Source organism: Haliotis rufescens, unplaced genomic scaffold (genome assembly GCF_023055435.1).
Source record: "Haliotis rufescens isolate VD_foot unplaced genomic scaffold, xgHalRufe1.0.p SCAF_12, whole genome shotgun sequence".
NCBI lineage: Eukaryota > Metazoa > Mollusca > Gastropoda > Lepetellida > Haliotidae > Haliotis > Haliotis rufescens.
This window is the reverse complement of record NW_025963802.1, coordinates 31,543,255-31,565,087: the sequence shown is the minus strand read 5'-3', so window position 1 is coordinate 31,565,087 and position 21,833 is coordinate 31,543,255. Positions and strand designations below refer to the sequence as shown.

The window sequence follows — 21,833 nt, the reverse complement described above, 5'->3', positions numbered from 1 at the left end:
ACAAAAAGGCATCAACTAGTATACATGCATGTTAGATACTTTTACTTATTGCAAAATTCTATATTTAAATATGCAAATTCAAAAAAATGTTTTAAAAAAGGAAGCTTTTTTATCTTTGCTTTCAAGACAGGTAATCAGCAGGAATTCTATGGTGCTTGGATGCTGTGTCATAAGCTTTTCGAAAATGTGCTTTCATTTTAATTTTAGTTTTATACTTAAGACTTTAATGTTTGAGACCATGTACTTTCCTGCACTATAATATGATATATAAACCATAATAGTTTATGCATACTTGATATATGCAGTATGTTTGTATTACTAGAGTGAATGAGTGAGTGAGTTGTGCTGTATGTCATGGGGTTTCTGCTACCCTGGGTGGAAGCCCATATTATGTAACAGGTACTTCTTTTTGAAAAACAATAAAATATCATTTAAAAAAGAAGAAATAAATGCATGTTTTATGTGCATTCCTCTGATAACAAGTGTTACATTTATGGACATGTTGATGTTTCGTTATTGTTCTCCATGTTTACCTGTGTTTCCCATGTTTACCTGTGTTTCCCATGTTACCTGTGTTTCCCATGTTACCTGTGTTTCCCATACTTCCTATGTATTCTGTTCCCCATGTTACCTGTGCTTCTCATTTTCCCTGTGTTTCCTATGTGTCCTGTTTCCTTTGCTTCTCATGTTTCCTGTTTCCCATATTTAATGTATTCCCCTTATTTTCCTGTGTTTCCCATGTTCCCCGTTTTCCCATGTTTCATGTGTTGTATGTGTTTCCTTTTTCTTACTGTGTTTCCCATGTTCCCCCATGTTTTTGTGTTTTCCCATGTTTTGCCTGTGTTTCCCATGCCTCCTGTTTTCCTGTGTTTCCAATTTTCCCATGCCTCCTGTTTTCCTGTGTTTCCCATGTTTACCTGTGTATCCGATGTTTTCCTGTGTATCCCATGCCTCCTGTTTTCCTGTGTATCCCATGTTTTCCTGTGTTTCCCATGTTTTCCTGTGTTTCCCATGTTTTCCTGTGTTTCCCATGCCTCCTGTTTTCCTGTGTTACCCATGTTCCCAGTTTTCCCATGTTTCATGTGTTGTATGTGTTTCCTTTGTCTTACTGTGCTTCCCATGTTTTTGTGTTTTCCCATGTTTTGCCTGTGTTTCTCATGCCTCCTGTTTTCCTGTGTTTCCCATGTTTTCCTGTGTATCCCATGTTCCCTGTTTTCCTGTGTTTCCAATTTTCCCATGTTTTCCCATACCTCCTGTTTTCCTGTGTATCCCATGTTTTCCTGTGTATCCCATGCCTCCTGTTTTCCTGTGTCTCCCATGTTTTCCTGTGTATCCCATGCCTCCTGTTTTCCTGTGTTTCCCATGTTTTCCTGTGTATCCCATGCCTCCTGTTTTCCTGTGTATCCCATGTTTTCCTGTGTATCCCATGTTCCCTGTTTTCCTGTGTTTCCAATTTTCCCATGTTTTCCCATACCTCCTGTTTTCCTGTGTATCCCATGTTTTCCTGTGTATCCCATGCCTCCTGTTTTCCTGTGTATCCCATGTTTTCCTGTGTATCCCATGCCTCCTGTTTTCCTGTGTATCCCATGTTTTCCTGTGTATCCCATGTTCCCTGTTTTCCTGTGTTTCCAATTTTCCCATGTTTTCCCATACCTCCTGTTTTCCTGTGTATCCCATGTTTTCCTGTGTATCCCATGCCTCCTGTTTTCCTGTGTATCCCATGTTTTCCTGTGTATCCCATGCCTCCTGTTTTCCTGTGTTTCCCATGTTTTCCTGTGTATCCCATGCCTCCTGTTTTCCTGTGTATCCCATGTTTTCCTGTGTATCCCATGCCTCCTGTTTTCCTGTGTATCCCATGTTTCCTGTGTTTCCCATGCCTCCTGTTTTCCTGTGTATCCCATGTTTCCTGTGTTTCCCATGCCTCCTGTTTTCCTGTGTATCCCATGTTCCCTGTTTTCCGGTGTTTCCCATGCCTCCTGTTTTCCTGTGTTTCCCATGTTTTCCTGTGTTTCCCATGTTTTCCTGGACCGCCTTTGTGGGGTAGTGGATAGAATGGAAACCCAAAAGACCGGGGTTTGATCCCCGGCCACGAAATAACTAAAGACATTAATGATAGGCCATTGCACTGTACTGAAATATATTACTCAAAAGAAGTTAAATTAATACCCAAGTCTTCAGTTAATTTGTCATTCCATGACAGGATTAACTAAAGTCATGTGAAAGAATCGGGTGTTCTGTGATTATTTTGAGTAGAATACATGTATATTAAAAAACACATTTTCTAGAAAGTTGACCTAAAAAAACATTTATCAGTTTGATAAAAGTCCGACAAGTTTGAAGTTGTTGAATGTACAGAGTAATGAGGTTCCACGGTCCATGTTTCTACAAACATACTCATGACTATATTACGCATCAATACACAAGAAAATGGCTCAGTAATAGACCCAAACAGCATCAGGAACAACCACACCCTCAGGATGCGGTGCCTATACAAGTGATCTCACAGGTCAACATGACGTTACACAAACCTCATTGGTCATTTCCTAATCGGGTGACGACAAGATGACATTAAAACACCCATCCACTAATAATAGTCAGAGTTGGGCTTTAAAGCCATAGTAACAAATTGAAATAAGTAAAAAACAATGTTTTGGCACCTTCAACAAGTTCCTGACCACCTCCGTGGTCTAGTGGTAGAGCAACCCGCCCGGAGAGCGGAAGGTCCGTGGTTCGATCCCTGGCCGCGTCATACCAAAAGACATTAAAAGATGGTACTTGTTGTTACCCTGTCTGGCGCTCGGCATTAAGGGGCTAAAACAAGGACTGGTTGGCTCGGAGTCAGTATACTGTGTCTGAGTGGGATATTCATGTAAAACTGCGGCATGTGATCTCAGTGAGCTAGCACTAAAAATCCGCATCTGTCTGGACTAGTACAAGCAGCAACACACACACATGCATGCACGTCGCTATATAAGTGCAATAATCTTGGACGCGACGTTAAACCCCATTTCACCTCACCTCAACAAGTTCCTGCATTGAAACAACACATATACACATTCACGATTGGCCCAAAATGACATTTGGACCCTGTTTCCATGGCGACCATATTTAACATTAAGAAACCTGCGAGCAGGTGTAAGACAAGACTGTTAGGGTCATCCAAGCAGAGTGTGACGGGCTGATGAATGTTTTTAAACTGATACCTGTACTGGGGCAGTCCTCTTGTTCCAGGTGCGCTCAGGCAATACCTTCTTTTGTAAGTGGTTTACAGGTCCGATTTCCAAGTCAATGATAAGAGGCAAAAAATTAAATCTAAAAAGCACTATGGTATTCTTTATCCCTCTGAATGCACATTTAGCTGTTGACCTAAAAAGAACACGCATCCAATCATACAACAAGCTGAACTGCAAGGAACAAGCAGCTATATTTAAATTGAAAAGGAGCCCCAGTGAGATGGGAGATTCAGAACCTGAACCTGTGGACTTGCAAAGCATGTGTATTGCCAGTTGGGCGTTGACATGTTTTTAATCAAGGTGCTCAAGTGATTTCATGCACTTACAATATAGATCTTGATAAGCGATCAGATCGTCTTGAGTGGGCGCCGCCATTTTGTTTGAAGCAATTGCAAGTGGCATGAGAGGTGGAATATGATTGGCCAATAGGACGGACATAGAAGGGACATAATTTGTAATAGCCACTGGTGGCCCTACGATTGAGCCTGGAAATTCCCGCCTAGTTTGGCAAGGGTGGAAACTGGACTTTTATAGTCAGTTTAACACCCTTGCCTCGGGAAGATGGTGCCGGCTTGCTTAAGCAATTGTAGTACTAAGACTCATTTAAGTAAGTATGAGGGGTGCAATAACCATAGTGCTCTGACATCTTTGTGCACATACCGTAGGCCATGCACTCATCACATGCATATCAGATCAGTGATATGCATAAAATACTGCCCCTCACTAATACAGGTATCAGTATCCGAGGAATCATTCTTTAATCCAATTTCTATGTGAGGTGAGGTGAGGTGAGGTGAGGATAGGAGAGGTGAGGTGAGGTGAGGTGAGGTGAGGTGAGGTGAGGTGAGGCGAGGTGGGGATTAATGTCACGTGTCACGTTTAAGATTTTTGCACTTATACAGCGACGTACATGCACATGTGTGGCTGCTTGTCCTTGTCTGCACTAATGCCAATATTATAAGGCCAGCCCACTGAGATACCATGCCACCGTTTAACATGAATACGCCACTCGAACACTGGAGACTCCAAGCTGACGAGTCCTTGTTTAGCACCTTAATGCTGAGCGCCAGGCAGGGTAACAACAAGTACCATCTTTTAATGTATTTTGGTATGACGCTTTCGAGGATCGGACCCCGACCTTCCACACTCCAGGGGACGCTCTACCACTAGACCACGGATGCGGTCAATTTCTATGTTAACAAATGAGCAAATAGGTATTAATAATAATAACACGTTCATTTATACTGCAGCTGATTCCATTCACCTTCTGAATACTCATGGAGCCATATTATTATTACCCTGGTCAATGGATCAGTGTGCACTAGATTTGTATTCTCAGCTCCCTGGGGAGTACACAAACCAAGCTGTATGTGAGGCACTAGAAGGTTCACAGTCACATGGAGGTTATGGTAGGGGTGGGAAGCAGTATTCTGGAGGAAAATCTCCCTCCTACCGTCACTCTTTTTAAAAACACAAAAAGACACTTGCAATAAATGATTTATTCCAACACCCATTACAAAGACATCGCTTCAGGCCACCCACATCCCATCCATAAAATCTTGTACTTTTACTAAGTAGTGCCAATATCAACAACTGGAAAACATATAATATCAAATATATATGCATCTTTAAAAAGGCAAATATGGTGTTTATCAACAATCTTAATACAGTTAACCCATGTCCCAAACAATAAGGGTGCTCTTGTCTTTTTTATTACAGTCAAGTTCCGTTAATCTGACATATATTGGTTGCATATGATTATGTCGGATTAACAAGTACGTCGGATAAACGAAATTAAGCTGTATCAACGTTCGTGATCGAAAATCGGACAACTACATGAAAGATAATGATACAAACATGCAATAAAAAAATATACAAAAAAGTTTATCTTTGCAGGCATCAAAACACGGGCTGTGTACTGGCGGGCTGTGTACTGACGGGCTGTGTACTGGCGGGCAGATGACCACAGAGTACGCTGATCAGTGTGTCGGATTAACAAGACTGATTAATGAGTGATTTCGGTAATTTGTTGCAAGTTAGGTGTGTCGGAGTCGGAGTGCGAGACTGTTGGATTAATGAGACTTGACTGTAGTTGGTTGATGAATATGCTGACTATAACAAGGTTTGAAAATAATATAAAAGTACCAGTATTGAAACTGTTCTGTATTTCTATTAAGTCTGCAAATTAATGACAGTAATGAAGAAAACTTCAGTAAAAGTTCAGTAAAGGAGGAACATCATTCCTCCATGCACTCTTTCATGTATTTCTTTGTTGCCCCTGACCAACATTCTTTTAATAAATCACATATTAAAAGAACACTATATAAAACTGTTATTTCATTCAGTTTGGGAAAACAAATCCTCTAACCAACAATCACTTAAAATCAGACCTCCAATTCTGATATGGTACCACTCTGCTTGAAGATCTGACAACACCTCCATTGGGAGATCAGGATATCTCATTCATTTCTGTATCTTGATATTAAACTTAATTGGACAGTTCTGAATGTAGATAATAAAGGATGATCTCATTGTACTGTCATGGATATTTATACACCCTATTGTGCTCCATGGCATCTGCACCCACTGAAGGAATATTTCTGTATGGCTTTCCTTTTCTTAAAATCAAGATTTCTAAATCGAGACATTAAATAAATCGTGGCGAATTGTCTTAGAAAGCAAATATCTGATTGGCTAAAGAATTTTTACTTAAATGTGTCAGTCAATGTTCACTCAGGTTTCATTTGATGTGACCTTCAGTGAAGGAATTGTCAGATCTTCGTGCAGAGCGTTATTGATTTGACTAATACACTTGAACAATTGTATCAAAGTATAAAGAAGGATTAACATGTCCTTAATTCTCCTTTAACTGCCATTAAATTTGGTAGTGTCGAACTTTGAAGAACAACATCCATACATAAACAAGCCATTAACTTAATTGATGTTTGGGGTACCGTTCACCTATCATTAAACCAAACATGCCAAATAATATGTACTAATACATAAACAATTATGACATGCCAAATGTTTGAGTTGAGACAATGGTTACTACTCGAGTCACTTGGCCGATGACAGGAAGGAGAAAGTTCTTGTTATATAAAACGGAATTGTGGGAATTTACCCCAATTTTATACCATGATAATGGAAATCTTACAATTAAATGATAATTAAGGCTAAAAATATAATAGTCTTGGTTCTCAGGCGCCGCCCGCATCATCATAAAGAATGCCACACGTTTTGTTTTTATTTCCATTTCCACAAAAATTAAAAATCCTAATACAATGCACTGCTTTAGGGTGCATCTAGTATTATAGTCATGGCAGCAATAGGAGTTTGTATGCTTGTTCATATAGGGAGGTCCTTTCCCAGGTTGATGGGACACAACTGTTTATTTGGGTACACACTATTTTAAACAAGCCAAAAAAATGTATAACAACACTGCCCGCCTGCACTTTATTTTCAAAAGTCATTGCCTGAGGACCAATTATTTTATTTTTTTAAGCCGAATTAACGATAGTTTTAGGACTGCTTTACACAAACCAGATAATTCAGCAATTAACTAATGAACTATTAGGGTTTAATGAACTCATTCGTTAATGAATGTATGTCAGAACCTGTTCCTGAGTATAATGAGATTGAAGACTACCACATGCTCATGGTAAAAGAAGTTTGAAAAATGAACCTTTCAACAAGTCTCATGCATGCACATTCTCATATATAAAATATTGCCATAAATGAGTCCGTTGTTGTTGACTAGTTGTTGTTGATGATGTTTACATCCCAGATCAGTCCACCTCTTCCGTGTGGACCACCAGCAATGTCTTCCTGGCTCCCCGCATGACACACACACGCAACGTGTGGTTGTTCTCCACAGCGCTGTAGACGTCGGAGGAGGAGAGGACGTCCTGGCCATTGATCTGCGTTATCACATCCCCGGGGTGGATCCCGCCGCTGTAACAAACACACGTCCATCATCTCCATCCTAGGTTATCTAGTGTATCATATCTCCATTCTATTAAGGCTAAAAAAAATAATAGTCTTGGTTCTCAGGCACCACCCGCGTGTTCATAAAGTCTGACGCACATTTTGTTTTTATTTCCATTTAAAAAAAAAAAAAAAAATCCTAATACTTAAACACAATGCACAAAAAAAATTGAAAATGGAAACAAAAACGAAACATGCAATGAATTTTTGATGATGTGGACAGTGACTGAGAACCAAGACTATTATTTTTTTAGCCTAAGATTATACTGGATCCAATTACCAATATACCTTTTTTTGAGTCTGGTTTGAATGAGATGAGACTTAACATAACCAATTATATTTTCACTGTTCTTCCAAAATAGAAACAAGTGGCGATATCACCAGCACTCGATTCTATTTTGTGTCTATCTCAAATACAACCTGAATGTTTTGTAGCAGACAGACTTCTTTCTCCATGTCTTAGTACAAGGACTACTAGGCCTGGGCCGACACACCAACCATGTGATCCAATATGTATCACGATACCTTGCTCACGATCCAATATGTATCATGATACTGTAATGTGCTCTTATCTGTGGTGTGGTGTCTATTTCAAGGACAGGATGGCCAAATACCTGGCGCACAGACAATATACAGCTGGCAGTGCCAAATATGGCAAAATATTTACGTTTTCACTACGAATTTTCAATACGAATTTTCACTACTACTTGGTGGTTGGTGGAACAGTTATAAAAGCAAACATTGAAGATAAGAATCGATATCTTTTACTTAGTGTGTGACTGTGATTGATACTTGAATCGAGAAGTAAAAAATCATGATCCACAGATGTAACATATACACTGGCCTTGTCACTGAGGCCTTGCTGAGACAAGATCAGGACTTTGCATGCACAATTACGCTGTGAACGGTCAGAAGACGATTTTGATGAAATTATGTGCCAAGTAAGTGATAATACCAATTTAACCGATGAAATCAGTTCCAAAGCAAAGATATGGTTGCAAATGCGTCCTGGGTATTAATCATAATAATGAATAGAATGGAGATTTAAAACACTGGAGTATGGAGGAAGATCAGTCTCTAATATCTGTACAGAAACAAGGGTTTGAGATTCCTACAGTGGCATGGTTAAAATCCTAACGGTTAAAGTAAGTTCCTGGTGCTCTTTTCAACAAAAATGTTTATAGTATGAAGCCAGTCATAAATGTACTTTAACAAATGAAAACAGGGCAAATTCCATGGACAATAAACATATGAAAATACGCAATGGTCAGTATGATTCACAAAATAATCCTGTTGAATCAGAAACTGAAAAGTGTTATTCCTGTTAGGACATTTCAATTCTGAGCACATCTAGACAAAGTGAACACCATTCATGGATAACAACTTCTTTGTTTACTTAAAGGCGACATTTCGGTATAGATCCTTATACCCTTGTCAAGCTTGTAAAGTAAATACTTGCTTGAAAATGGTATAAGGATCAATACTGAAACGTCGCCTTTACAGTAAATACTTGCTTGACAATGGTATAAGGATCTATACCGAAAGGTTGCCTTTAAAGTAATTACTCAGTTGACAACGGTATAAGGATCTATATTGAAACGTTGCCTTTAAAGTAATTACTTGGTTGACAACGGTATAAGGATCTATACCGAAACGTCGCCGTTACAGTAAATACTTGCTTGACAACGGTATAAGGATCTATACCGAAACGTTGCCTTTACAGTAAATACTTGCTTGACAAGGGTATAAGGATCAATAGGGGAATCGTTGCCTTTACAGTAAATACTTGGTTGACAATGTTATAACTTGCTTGACAATGGTATAAAGATCTATCCTGAAAGGTCGCCTTTACAGTAAAAAAAATGTGTCTACTTTGTCTTCCGTCAACTTGTACCTAAGTAATGCCTATAAAACAGGAGCATCATTACGTGTGGCTTGTGGCACACTTACAAGAAATCACAGTAAAAAAAAACCTATTCATACACAGTGAAAACTTCCTGCTTCCAATACCATTTAACAACCTTTTATTATCTATTATCTTAGAGACATCCACCAAGAGTCATTGTGTCTCTTAAAAGTTTCCATGAGGAACTAGACTAACAGAAGCAGCCCCTCACTGCCACTTGCTTAGGCCTCAGGGATTATTACATACCACCATGCATCTCCAATCTGGTACATTGTGTCTTCTTTAATCCTCTTCAAGAGGAATAAAATCCTCACTTTATTCCAAAAAGGCCCATAAACAAATAATCTGTTATGGCCAAAAATATAACCACCCTTACTAAGAGCTGAGACACAAATTGGACGCTAGGGCTTAATACCACCATATGACATTCTGAGCCAACAAAGTATCATCTTCCTGAGGCAAGGGAATTAACTGACTGTAAAAGTCCAGTTTCCACCCTTGCTAAACTGGAAAATTATGGTGTTATATTTTAGAGTCATATTTTGGCTGGACTAAGGTGTCTATACATAGTCTAATCAAAATCGCTTAACAAAATCAACATCCAGTTCGTAAACAACATGGATTTCAATGTACAGATTTCAGTCGACTGCAGAACTTGCAAAAGATGTTTACCATCAACTGGGTGTCGACAGATTTTTTCCAAATCTTTTCATCTTTTGATCAAGGTGGTCACGTGAATTGATGCACTTCACTAGGTAAGACCCATTTTATTACAATATATATATCTTGATCATCAATCAGATTGTCTTGACTAGGCGCAGCTATTTTGTTTGAAGCAAACAGACTTTGAAATTGGACTTTTATATTCAGTTAACTCCCTTGCCTTGGGAAGATGACAAAGTGTATTTCTTATTTTGGATGACAGTTCCCACAAAGTAGCTGGCAAGCTTTCTATTTCCCAACACGAAGTGACGACAGTGTGAACATCAGGCCATACTGAAAACATCCTGATTGGTAGGTGGGAAAACAATTGCAACAGAGTAAAGACATTTCAGTTTATTTTTTCTTCTTCAAAAAGTTTTCTGAAAATGTTCTGTAGTTAAACTCACAGTTTAACCTATTGTATGCCAAACAAGTTTGTGATGAATAAATAAACAATTCATACAACTCTTCATTTTTTTCACCTCATTTTTTTTCTGTTGGTGTAATCTGTAAACAATTCTAAGACAAGTCTGTATGGACAGTGTCCCATGATGCACTAAAACCACTGAATGATGACACCCCTAGTGGACATACTTATAAGCTGGTGACCCGAGCGTGACCTTGTGTACGAAAACTCCATGCTGTACATCAGGGAAGTCCCCCGATCTCTCCTTCAACTCCATCAAGATGCTCGGCGTCAGCGTCAACATCGTGATGCCCATGAACCGACGTGCCTTGGCGCCACTCCCTGTACCAAACCAGCCTCGGGACTTGCTTTTGGCTGCAAGAAGAGACAACGGAGTCACATAATTGGTAGGATAAAATGCTTTCAGCTCGTGTATTGGTTAACACAAAACTGTTTGATAATTAATGCCGCATTCAGCAATATTCCAAAGGTATCATGACAGTATGTAAATACAAAAATCTTCCTTTGTGTTCATCCCATAGGGGAATTTAAATAAATACATAAATATACATAGCGCGTACAACAGGAAAACTTTACACAATGTATAGTCTGTAAATAATAAAGTCTGGACCAGACAATCCAGTGACTGACATCATGAGCATCGATCCTTGCAATTGCGATATGATGAGTGAGTGAGTGAGTGAGTGAGTGAGTTGGGTTTAACGCCGCTTTTAACATTATTCCAGTTATATCACGGCGGGTCAGCTTAATGTGGGAGGAAAGCCCGAAGTGATGCAGGTCTCAGACATTTTACCATTTCGGTGAAACCCACGAGCACAGGTATGGTGCTGACAAACCTAGAAACATAATCGGGGTGAACCGGGATTCAAACCCACAATCATAGGTTTCTGGCATGTCCTGGGGACGCAACTCTACACAGCGAATCGCGGCGCCTTAGACGACTGGGCCACCCGTGTCCCCGCGATATGATGAAATGCATCTAGCAAATCGCCCAGAAAGACCACCTGATCCATTAGTCGCCACTTATGACAAGCAAAGGTTGCTGGGAACCTATCTGGGGCCTGGAAGCCACACTGAGGCACAAATTAGTATGAAATGATGTTTCTTTTCCCCTACATTTCCTTAGCCTAAATCTGCCATCATGATGAAAGAATACAAATGAAAGAGAACTATTATTGCAGAACAATACAGGTTTCACAATTATTGATTTAAATCCCAGTAAAATATCTCTTCTTTGGAACATATTTTGGAGTGTGTGAATATTTTGGCTTCCATGAACAGCTATATCTAGGTCTTGTTTTTCTACCTTGCTGAAGACTTCTGCCAAAATGTCAAAATATTCTCTCTACGCTGAGATGCAACAGAAAAGGAAACAGTAAAACTGATATCAGTAATGTCTATTATCGGTATTTAATTTGTGTGAGTCTGACGTGACCTATGGAGGATTTGTCCGATCGGGATAGAGAGATATCAACATGGAGCAAAAGATCTGATTATTGTGCTTACCTCTATTCAATAAGTCATCAGCTTTCACCAAAAATTCACTTGCATAGTCAGAGGGGATGGCAAACGAGATTCCTGTGGTCACCTTCATTGTGTTGATGCCAATAGCCTCTCCATCCTAAACACAAAATGTCACAAAATCAGGCAAAACAAAAGCAGTACAGAACATGTAAAACAAAACTGATATTATGAGTGAACATTGTTAAATTTGCAACATCCTGTAAAGAACTGACTGGGGCTTATTGGGGAATCATAACACACAGTCAGCCTGGTGGTTTTGGACGCCCAATCTCATTAAACTTACATCTTTTACTCTCATACCGTTCCACTCCGAGTGAAGATCTGACAACTCCTGCACAAGATTTGCTTCAGGTACAGTGTTTGAAATGATTTTAAACCCAACAAGACAGTCCGGCAGGTGACCAAGTGTTGCTTGCCCATCTTCAAAGTTATCTGCCTGCATTTCGACATTATATATATTCATGCAAGGAGATTCATATCGGAGCAAAAGTTCTGATTTTAAAGAGATTGATGCACACAACACAACACCACAAAAACAGGTTATGAGATCAAAATACATCCTATTATCCATAATTGAGACAAACAGAGCACCAGTGTTAACCAATACATCTTCCCGAGGCAAGGGAGTTAACTGACTATAAAAGTCCAGTTTATTCCCTTGCAGAATTATGTTGGAATTTTTTAGTTATATTTTGGCTGGACTAACAAGTCTATGCATAGTCCAAACAAAATCGAGTAATGAAATCGACATCTGGTTCGTAAACTGCCGTGCAGATTTCGGTTGATCACATGGATTTGAAAAGCATGTGTACTGACAAACTAGCGTCAACAGGTATTTTTATGTTTTTAAGCAAGGTGCCCATGTGACTTAATGCACTTCATGAAGGAAGACATGTTTTATTACAATATAGATCTTGATTGTCGATCAGATCATCTTCGCTGGGCACCACCATTTTATTTGAAGCAATGTAAGTGATGTAAGAATGGAATCTGATTGGTCAAAATTGTGTAACGATATTGACATCCGGTTTGTAAACTGCTGCCATGCAGATATTGTTCGATTGCAGGATTTGCCAAGCATGTGTACACCCAAATAACGTCAAAAGATAATTGATCAAGGTGCTCACCAGATTTGATGCACTTTTAGCACAATATAGATTTTGATTATCAGTCAGATCGTCTTGACTGGGCACCGCCATTTTGTTTGAAGCAAATGCAAGTGATATGAGATATGGAATCTGATTGGTCAGTAAGAGGGACATAGAACTTACATAACTCGCAATAGCCAGTGGTGGCGTTACGACCAAGCCCAGAAATTAAACAAAATTAAACATGAAGGTTAACCCAGAAATCAGTCCATACAGAAAAATCAGAAAAGAATCAACGATCAATGAAAAATTAACAAATTCTATTGAAACACACAGTTTTAGGGTTTCAATCACAATACTCGCGAAGAGCATTAAGTCATGTGAGCACCTTGATTAAAAAAATCAATCAACCGAAATCTACACGGCAGTTTACGAACCGATGTCGATTTCATTACGTGATTTTGATTGGACTTTGCAAAGACTCGTTCGTTAGTCCTGTCAAAATATAACTCCTATATAAATATAATTCCAGCCTAGTTTGGCAAGGTACACTGGACTTTAATAGTTAACTCCAGTTAACAGTTAACTCCCTTGCCTCGGGAAGATGCATAACACATACCATAATCAATATGAATAAAACATTGTGCACTATGCATTATACACTTAGGTAGTGTCATCCATCTTCATTTACTTAACAACTTGCTAAATTATGATTAAGATTCAATTTGTTAATGTGAATACTATTTGATTTACCTATTTTGGCAGCATATAAATCAACAAATATGATATCTAAATCAACTAACATTCGAACTATTTTCACCGAACATGTTCATCAAGTAATGTTTTGTAGCCTATGCAAATCAGCTTTGCCTCAATCAAATACGGCATTACAACTTTCATTGAATAAGGATTTTTTTATTCACATTCACAAGAAACACAAGAATTTTAATATTGATTGATTGATATATATTCCTTCTACTTCCTCCTCTCTCCAAAAAGTAATTTATTTATCATGTTGATGAATTTATTTCCCTGTAAGGAAAGACTTCCCCCTCTCAAATCCTCAATATGCATGAATACAAAATTACTTCTGAGGTAGTCTAAATAATTTTGGTTATTTAAAAATTAAGAACGACTATTTCACATTTCACTTGTTGTTTAATTCTGCATAAAATGGCAGCTGAATGTAAACATCGTCATGACAGTAAGAATCAGCTTTCTTCTGAAATCTTAAATAAACGTCAACACTATGACAACAATATTATCCAATAATTCATGGCATTTTAAGACCATTATTAACCATGTCATTTTCCTCAAACAAATCTAATATTTTGTCCTGGAAAACATGTAAATTGCACAGAAATATTGCACACAGACACAAATTTTATGGTATTTTTTATGAAAATCTACTGCATTTCAAATGCATCTGCCAAACGGGAGTGAATGGTCTGTGTGTTGCCGGTACTCACCAGGTTGACTAACGGCCCTCCCGAGTTGCCAAACTGCAAAATGGAAAATTAAAGGGGATATAAAATCTTTGAAAGCCACTTAGAAGTGATACACATAAGGAAGAGAATTTATGGATGTCAGCTTCTTTACTATGAGGAGGTTCCTCGTAATAAAGATGCTGATATCCATAAATTCGCTTCCTTAAGCCAAAATAGTATTCAAACAATGATTTTGTAGAATGTGGAATATTCTGTAAAATAATTTGTTCAAAGCATTCTGCTTGCTGAGGGCTAGAGGACTGCCCACTGCTACTGACTAACATGGTACTGGTACCTCTGTGTGCTGAGGGCTAGAGGACTGCCCACTGCTACTGAATAACATGGTACCTCTGTGTCCTGAGGGCTAGAGGACTGGCCACTGCTACTGACTAACATGGTACTGGTACCTCTGTGTGCTGAGGGCTAGAGGTCTGCCCACTGCTACTGGCTAACATGGTACTGGTACCTCTGTGTGCTGAGGGCTAGAGGACTGCCCACTGCTACTGACTAACATGGTACTGGTACCTCTGTGTGCTGAGGGCTAGAGGACTGCCCACTGCTACTGACTAACATGGTACTGGTACCTCTGTGTGCTGAGGGGTAGAGGACTGCCCACTGCTACTGGCTAACATGGTACTGGTACCTCTGTGTGCTGAGGGCTAGAGGACTGCCCACTGCTACTGGCTAACATGGTACTGGTACCTCTGTGTGCTGAGGGCTAGAGGTCTGCCCACTGCTACTGAATAACATGGTACCTCTGTGTCCTGAGGGCTAGAGGACTGCCCACTGCTACTGACTAACATGGTACTGGTACCTCTGTTGGCTGAGGGCTCGAGGACTGTCCACTGCTACTGACTAACATGGTACCTCTGTGTGCTGAGGGCTAGAGGACTGCCCACTGCTACTGAATAACATGGTACCTCTGTGTCCTGAGGGCTAGAGGACTGGCCACTGCTACTGAATAACATGGCACTGGTACCTCTGTGTGCTGAGGGCTAGAGGTCTGTCCACTGCTACTGAATAACATGGTACTGGTACCTCTGTGTGCTGAGGGCTAGAGGTCTGTCCACTCTTACTGACTAACATGGCACTGGTACCTCTGTGTGCTGAGGGCTAGAGGACTGCCCACTGCTACTGGCTAACATGGTACTGGTACCTCTGTGTGCTGAGGGCTAGAGGTCTGCCCACTGCTACTGACTAACATGGCACTGGTACCTCTGTGTGCTGAGGGCTAGAGGACTGCCCACTGCTACTGACTAACATGGTACTGGTACCTCTGTGTGCTGAGGGCTAGAGGTCTGTCCACTGCTACTGAATAACATGGTACTGGTACCTCTGTGTGCTGAGGGCTAGAGGACTGTCCACTGCTACTGACTAACATGGTACTGGTACCTCTGTGTGCTGAGGGCTGGAGGACTGCCCACTGCTTCTGACTAACATGGTACTGGTACCTCTGTGTGCTGAGGGCCGGAGGACTGTCCACTGTCTTGCAGTGTCAGACATTGTACAAATATGCGAACCAATTTAACAATAAATGTCTTGCCCTACTTAAGAAATATACATTTATTTACATACTACTGACAAAAAAAGGGAACTGATAAAATGATGGTCAAGGTGTAATGACAATAAATGTCTGTAGAATCAATTTCTGCTGTGTAGATCAATATCTGGAGTGTGCCCCCTGTTGGGCGATACATGCACGACACCTTGATGGCTTACTGTTGGTTAACTTGTGAATGGTTTCCCTTGGTATTGCCCGCCATTCATCCTGTACAGCTACCCCAAGCTATGCCATGCTGGGTCTCTGGTGTACACACTACGCATGAGAACATCCCACATCCTGTTCTATTGGGGACATGTCAGGGGACTTAGCGGGCCAGTCCAATGTCCGTATGTGTTCTCGTCGGAGATAATCAGTGACGACACAATGTGGTCTGCCATTGTCACCTTGCAGTTCAAAATGTCTGCCGATAATTTTTACAAATGGGACGACAAGATGCAAAATATCATCAACATATCGCTGCCCAGTCAAATGTCCATTCACAATAACCAAATCAGTTTGGTCTTGTGTGATAACCCCCTACAGGATGACACTCCCAACCCCAAACTGATCACGTTCAAGAATTGTTGCCCTGGCAGACTGCCCACACTACGTTGCCAACAATGTTTGTTTGTTTGTTTTATAACGCTGCACACAGCAATATTCCAGCTATATGACGGCAGTCTGTAAATAATAGAGTCTGGAACAGACAATCCAGTGATTGACATCATGATCATCAATCCACCCAATTGGGTTTACAGAAATATTGAGGGGCTGGGAAAACGATATATCACGGCGCATTGATAGTTTGGTAGAATATTGTATACGAGTTGTATGCAAACACAAGGCAAGACTACTGACACTGGAATTAAAGGATAAGAAAATATGAAACAAGCTATGCTTACCCATTAATGGTTAAGTTAAAAAAAAAAAAGTGACGTGGTAGAATGAATACCTAACAATTACCAAAAAGATGTGTTTGTTTGTTGTTTAACGCTGAACTCAGCAATATGACAGAGGTCTGTAAAACATCGAGTCTGGACCAGACAATCCAGTGATTGATAACATGAGCACGCAATTGGGATACGATGACATGCATCGACCAAGTCAGCAAGCCTGACCCTCCGATCCCGTTAGTCGCCTCTTACAACAAGCATAGTCACCTTTTATGGCAAGCATGGGTTGCTGAAGCATATTCTACTCCGGGTCTTCACGGGTCCTGCCATCTGTGAATCGGAAGCAGAACCTTGTTTCGTCATTAAACATGGTGCAATTCCATTGGCACATAGCCCGTGCATGATGTTGCCTCGCCCACGCCAATCTTTGCCACTGAGGGTAGGCTATTGGGGACACACCCTTCAGTATCTAATTTCTTAATTTCTAATCATTCAAACAGCTAAAAATTAATATGGTATGCTTACATTGATGACAGCATCAGTCTGTATGTACTCCATGTCCTTGTTGTGGATGCCCAGCTCCTTGCTGCCTCGATGGACAGTGCTGACGATGCCAGCGGTCACAGTGTTGCTGAGGGCAAGCGGACTCCCCATTGCTATCACCCATTCCCCAGGCTCTAGGGAGGAAGACTTACCAAGCTGTAGTGTTGGGAGGCCTTTCTGAATAGCAGTTGCAATAAGTCATAGGAAAGGGTAAATGCATATTCAGTTTATTATCATGATTATGGAAAAAATACTATATTTAGAATATTTAACTTTTAGACTTATTTATTCGTGTATAATATGCGTGTTATATGCATCCTTAATTATGGGAAATTAAATTCTGGAAAAATATATCTGTCGTATATAAACATTTCAGGCTGTCAGCATAAACCATGAAATTTACGATCTTTCAACTCTATTGTTTTTCACCAAAATAATATTCTAATAAGAGCCCCGTATTTCTAATTTTGAGAGCGCCCTAGGCACTGATTATGTCCAGTACGGTAGTTCTTTTTCTTGTTTTACAGTTGAGTTTTAGTTACAACAAGTAAACGATTACAAAAATAAGCAAAATGTTGATTTGTTTGCAAGTAGTTTTCAGGAAATTAACTTCAAAACAACACAGACCATACTTGGGCAATAAACAACTGTGATGCGTTGACATTTCAATTGTTACACTCCTACAAACTGATTATGATTGATATCTGTTTTGATAAACTCACAGCTTGAATTTGGATGGTTGCTAGATCTGAGACAGGATCTACAGCTTGTACCACGCCATCGAATTCCCTTCCGTCATGCAGCTTCACACGAAGAGATTGCTTGTTGCCAACGACATGGGCATTGGTTAGAATGAGTCCATTCTCACGCACAATGAAACCAGAGCCATTCGACATTGTGGTGTAGCTCCCATGGAACGGATGCCTGCAACAAACAGTTACTGTTAATCTCCATCCTTTAATATAAACATTCTAATTCTCTGGCTGCCTATCTAAGGAAAAAGGAAGTACACAGTTGAAAACTGAATGTCACCCAAAAATTACAAACATTATCAAAATGTTACTAGGCTGAGTGAGTGAGTGAGTTTGGTTTTACGCCGCTTTTAGCAATATTCCAGCAATACCAGGGTGGGGGACACCAGAAATGGGCTTCACACATTGTACCCATGTTGGGAATTGAACCTGGGTCTTCGGCGTGACGAGCGAACGCTTTAACAACTGGGCTACACGTCCGCCCCTGCTAGGCTGAAAACAGTCACCAAAACACTGGAAACACAGGGTACAAAACACCACTATGACACCTGTATCAAATACATCACCATCGAAAAACCATTTCTTGTTTGTTTCACTTTTAGCCACCATTAACATGGATGTATACTTTCTTTTGCCCAGCTGTTTGAATAGCACTAAAGAGTAGGATTTTTAGATCTCAATATGCAGGTTTAATCACACAATGCAGATTATGACTATAAGTCCATATCTTATGTTCCTCGTCACTTTTTGTTGATAATCAAATAAGCCTCAAGTCAAAACCCTCAATGTAACCAGTACCATTTGTAGGTACCAGTAGCCTAGTGGTTAAAGCACTCGCTCGTCACGCTGAAGACCCGGGTTCGATTCCCCACATGGGTACAATGTGTGAAGCCCATTTCTGGTGTCCCCCAATGTGATATTGCTGGAATATTGCTAAAAGCAGCGTAAAACAATACTCACTCACTCACTTGGATAGGTACCATGTTTCAGTTTCATAGCTGCATCACAAGATAATGTAATACCTGCTTTCTAAATACATTACATTATGTACATTATGTAAGAGAATTAAACTTTGTGTAATGAATGGGTACACTTTGTATATACATCACCACTGATTTTTAACGGCACACAAGTACAAACACAAAGTACTGTTGTCACGGCACACAAGCAACATAACAATGAAAACAATAAACAGAAATGGCATGTCTTAGACATGCCTGAAAGACTGCATTACCTCCCTTTTAATTCAATGTACACAACAGCTGGAGATGCTTTTTTAACAACATCTGCAATGAAATTAAATTGCGTCCTAGGGGAATCGATCACAGCAGCATGAACTGTGGGTGTCATTCTGTCCCTCAGTAGCTCATACAATGAAAGGGATATACACAGTGCACTTCCACCGATGAAAATTGACATTGGTTTAGAAACATTTCGTTTGACATTGACCGACGAAGCGTTTTTAGTGGCAAATCCAGCTAAATATCCATTTTTTGAAACAGTTCTATCACGGATGTTAAACAATAGACATTTATATCTAGCTGTATGTACACAAAATCGTCTTAGAGATGACACTAAAGCCATAGTGAGAAAAGTTCGAATTGCCGATACAAACAGGGAAATGATTTTACACCAAGGCAGCCATCTTTGCAGAGTTATATTGCTTTGCTTTCGTATTTGACATAAACAGACAGTGGTTGATGAAATATGACTACAAACAACCCAGTATATATCTCTGAATACGTTTATACCAAACTGTTAAATAATCAAAGTTCTTTCAGTACTCTATATATAATACAACAATATACGAAAGTAACAGCTAAAGCAGAGCTATCAGTGCACCTGACCCCCCAGAGCAGACGAAAGGAGAGAAGATGGGGCGATTTTCTGTGTTTTCTTTACTTTACTGGCTTTGCGTTGTCAAAGCATCCCCTGTGTATTTTATTGACGATTCTGCTGGACTAGGCAGGCGATATGATGGCATCGGGGGCCTTAGCGGAGGCTCGGTAAGACCTGTCTCACTGTCTCATCGCCGGCGGTGCGGAGGCCAAGGGTCAACACTGACAACAGGCTTAACCAAAGCAAAGATTGAATATGATATGGATAGATATTTATCGTTATCATTACTCGTTAAAAAATCTAGCTATTTGATTTGCCGTTTGCCATTTTATATTTTTTTAATAAAAAATCCACACAAGTCGATTACATGCTGGCCGGTTTGTATTAAAGGGGCTCTGATCTAACGCAATTCCCCGGACTGGTCGTTGCCTTTGTTATTGTTTTTCCCCCCGTGAGTACCCGGATCATACGCAACGCAACTGAGCGTGACCAGAGACTGGGCTACCGTCTGCAAGGACAGCTAAATAAACTTGGAGGCTGGAGGCAATATTTGTTTTACGCATTTTTGCATAAACACTGATTGGTTAACTGTGATCTTATAAAGATTTCGACAAAGGGCGCTTGTTAATTAATTTCTTCAGCCTAAACAAGCAGACAAAAAGAACAGCGGAGCTCATCGGATGTCGTCATTTGGAAATACCCCAGATGGTTATAGTTTATAAAAGTATCTTGCGTCGATAATACGATTACTACTCCCTTGTTGTCATCCACGTTTTCTCGTATAACCCTTCACTTGTGTATTTGTCGTCATTCACTTGATGCTCAGTTAATGAATTTATTACAGGTACAATTAGTGGTAGCACCACTTAGAGTACCTGACAAAGGTTCCCATTTGGCATTTATTGTGTCTGGGGTAATTATTCAATCTAAATCCAGGTTTGAAGTGAGGTGAAATGTGTGTTATGTAATTTGCACGTGGCAGCCCAGCAAGAGATGAATGATCAGTTGATTTATTTTTTTGTAAATCAACGGAATGTTCCTAGTCATCAAAGGATTAACAGAAAATACGTTGATTGATTAATCACTGTTATCTTGCACAGTGGATATGTCAAGACTGAGTGTTTACATGTCTAGGTTTACTAAAACAAAGGGAATACCCTTATACCATGGCCTGAAGTGCCGATGTAAAAACAACATACTTTGTTCAAAGGGTTAACTTATAATACGTTGATTGATTGATCATTGTTATCTATCACTCAATGGATTTTTTAGGAACCGTGAACGTTATGAAAATAGTTGTCACGTGGGCTTTCTCAGCCGACCATTGAGACTTGACACCTATGTTCAAACACCTGAAACAATCCAAGTGATCAGTTGAGAAACGAACACGGGTTATAATATCCCAAAACGATATATATATTTTAAAATATTTGATTGTTACTGAGACACGTGACATCAAATACATTTCTTTGTACATCTGCAGATGAGTGGGATATTGTTCCTTTGTGTGGATATTCACGGATACATTCCTCGAACGAGGAAGCTGCCTAAAATTTATACACATAAATTTGGTAGGTTGTAATTATGATATTTGCATTTTGTTTTCCTTCATTTGAACCGATTCGTTCTTGTTTCTTTACGTCTTGGTTGGGAAATTCTTCAATGCGCGATAGACGTTGTTTTCACAGGTCTTTTCCTTTGTAAGCGTGTATATATTACCGTCAATTTGTAAAATGTGATTCTCTCAGGCAATTTATAAAATGTGTAAATATTTCAGTCATTTTGACTAAAACATCTGTCCAGATTGATTAAGACGATCAAAAGGGCCTACAAACATCACAACAGATTATTATGTAGGATTAGAAGCCAAACAACATAGAAATGTACTTTTCTCAATGTAACATTTTCAGTC

The 21,833-nt window shown here is 39.8% G+C and overlaps 2 protein-coding genes across 3 annotated transcripts in view; one reads left to right on the top strand and one right to left on the bottom strand.

The window, feature by feature from the left end:
* Positions 1-4,724: 4,724 nt before the first annotated feature.
* Positions 4,725-19,737, bottom strand: LOC124117397 (serine protease HTRA2, mitochondrial-like). Its single transcript, XM_048393544.1, has 7 exons — positions 19,698-19,737; positions 18,053-18,254; positions 17,313-17,507; positions 14,334-14,366; positions 11,759-11,873; positions 10,420-10,606; positions 4,725-7,184 (listed from the first exon to the last, which is right to left on the bottom strand). The coding sequence occupies exons 2-7, from the start codon at positions 18,224-18,226 to the stop codon at positions 7,019-7,021; spliced, it is 870 nt and encodes a 289-aa protein (XP_048249501.1). The 5' UTR covers positions 18,227-18,254; positions 19,698-19,737; the 3' UTR covers positions 4,725-7,018.
* A 177-nt stretch (positions 19,738-19,914) lies between these two features.
* Positions 19,915-21,833, top strand: part of LOC124117386 (galactocerebrosidase-like) — a 37,791-nt gene continuing 35,872 nt past the window's right edge. For both annotated transcript variants that reach the window (XM_048393543.1, XM_046479242.2), the window contains exon 1: positions 19,915-20,088. In XM_048393543.1, coding sequence (XP_048249500.1) covers positions 19,957-20,088 — 132 coding nt within the window. In that variant the 5' untranslated portion in view covers positions 19,915-19,956. The remainder of the gene's footprint in view (positions 20,089-21,833) is intronic.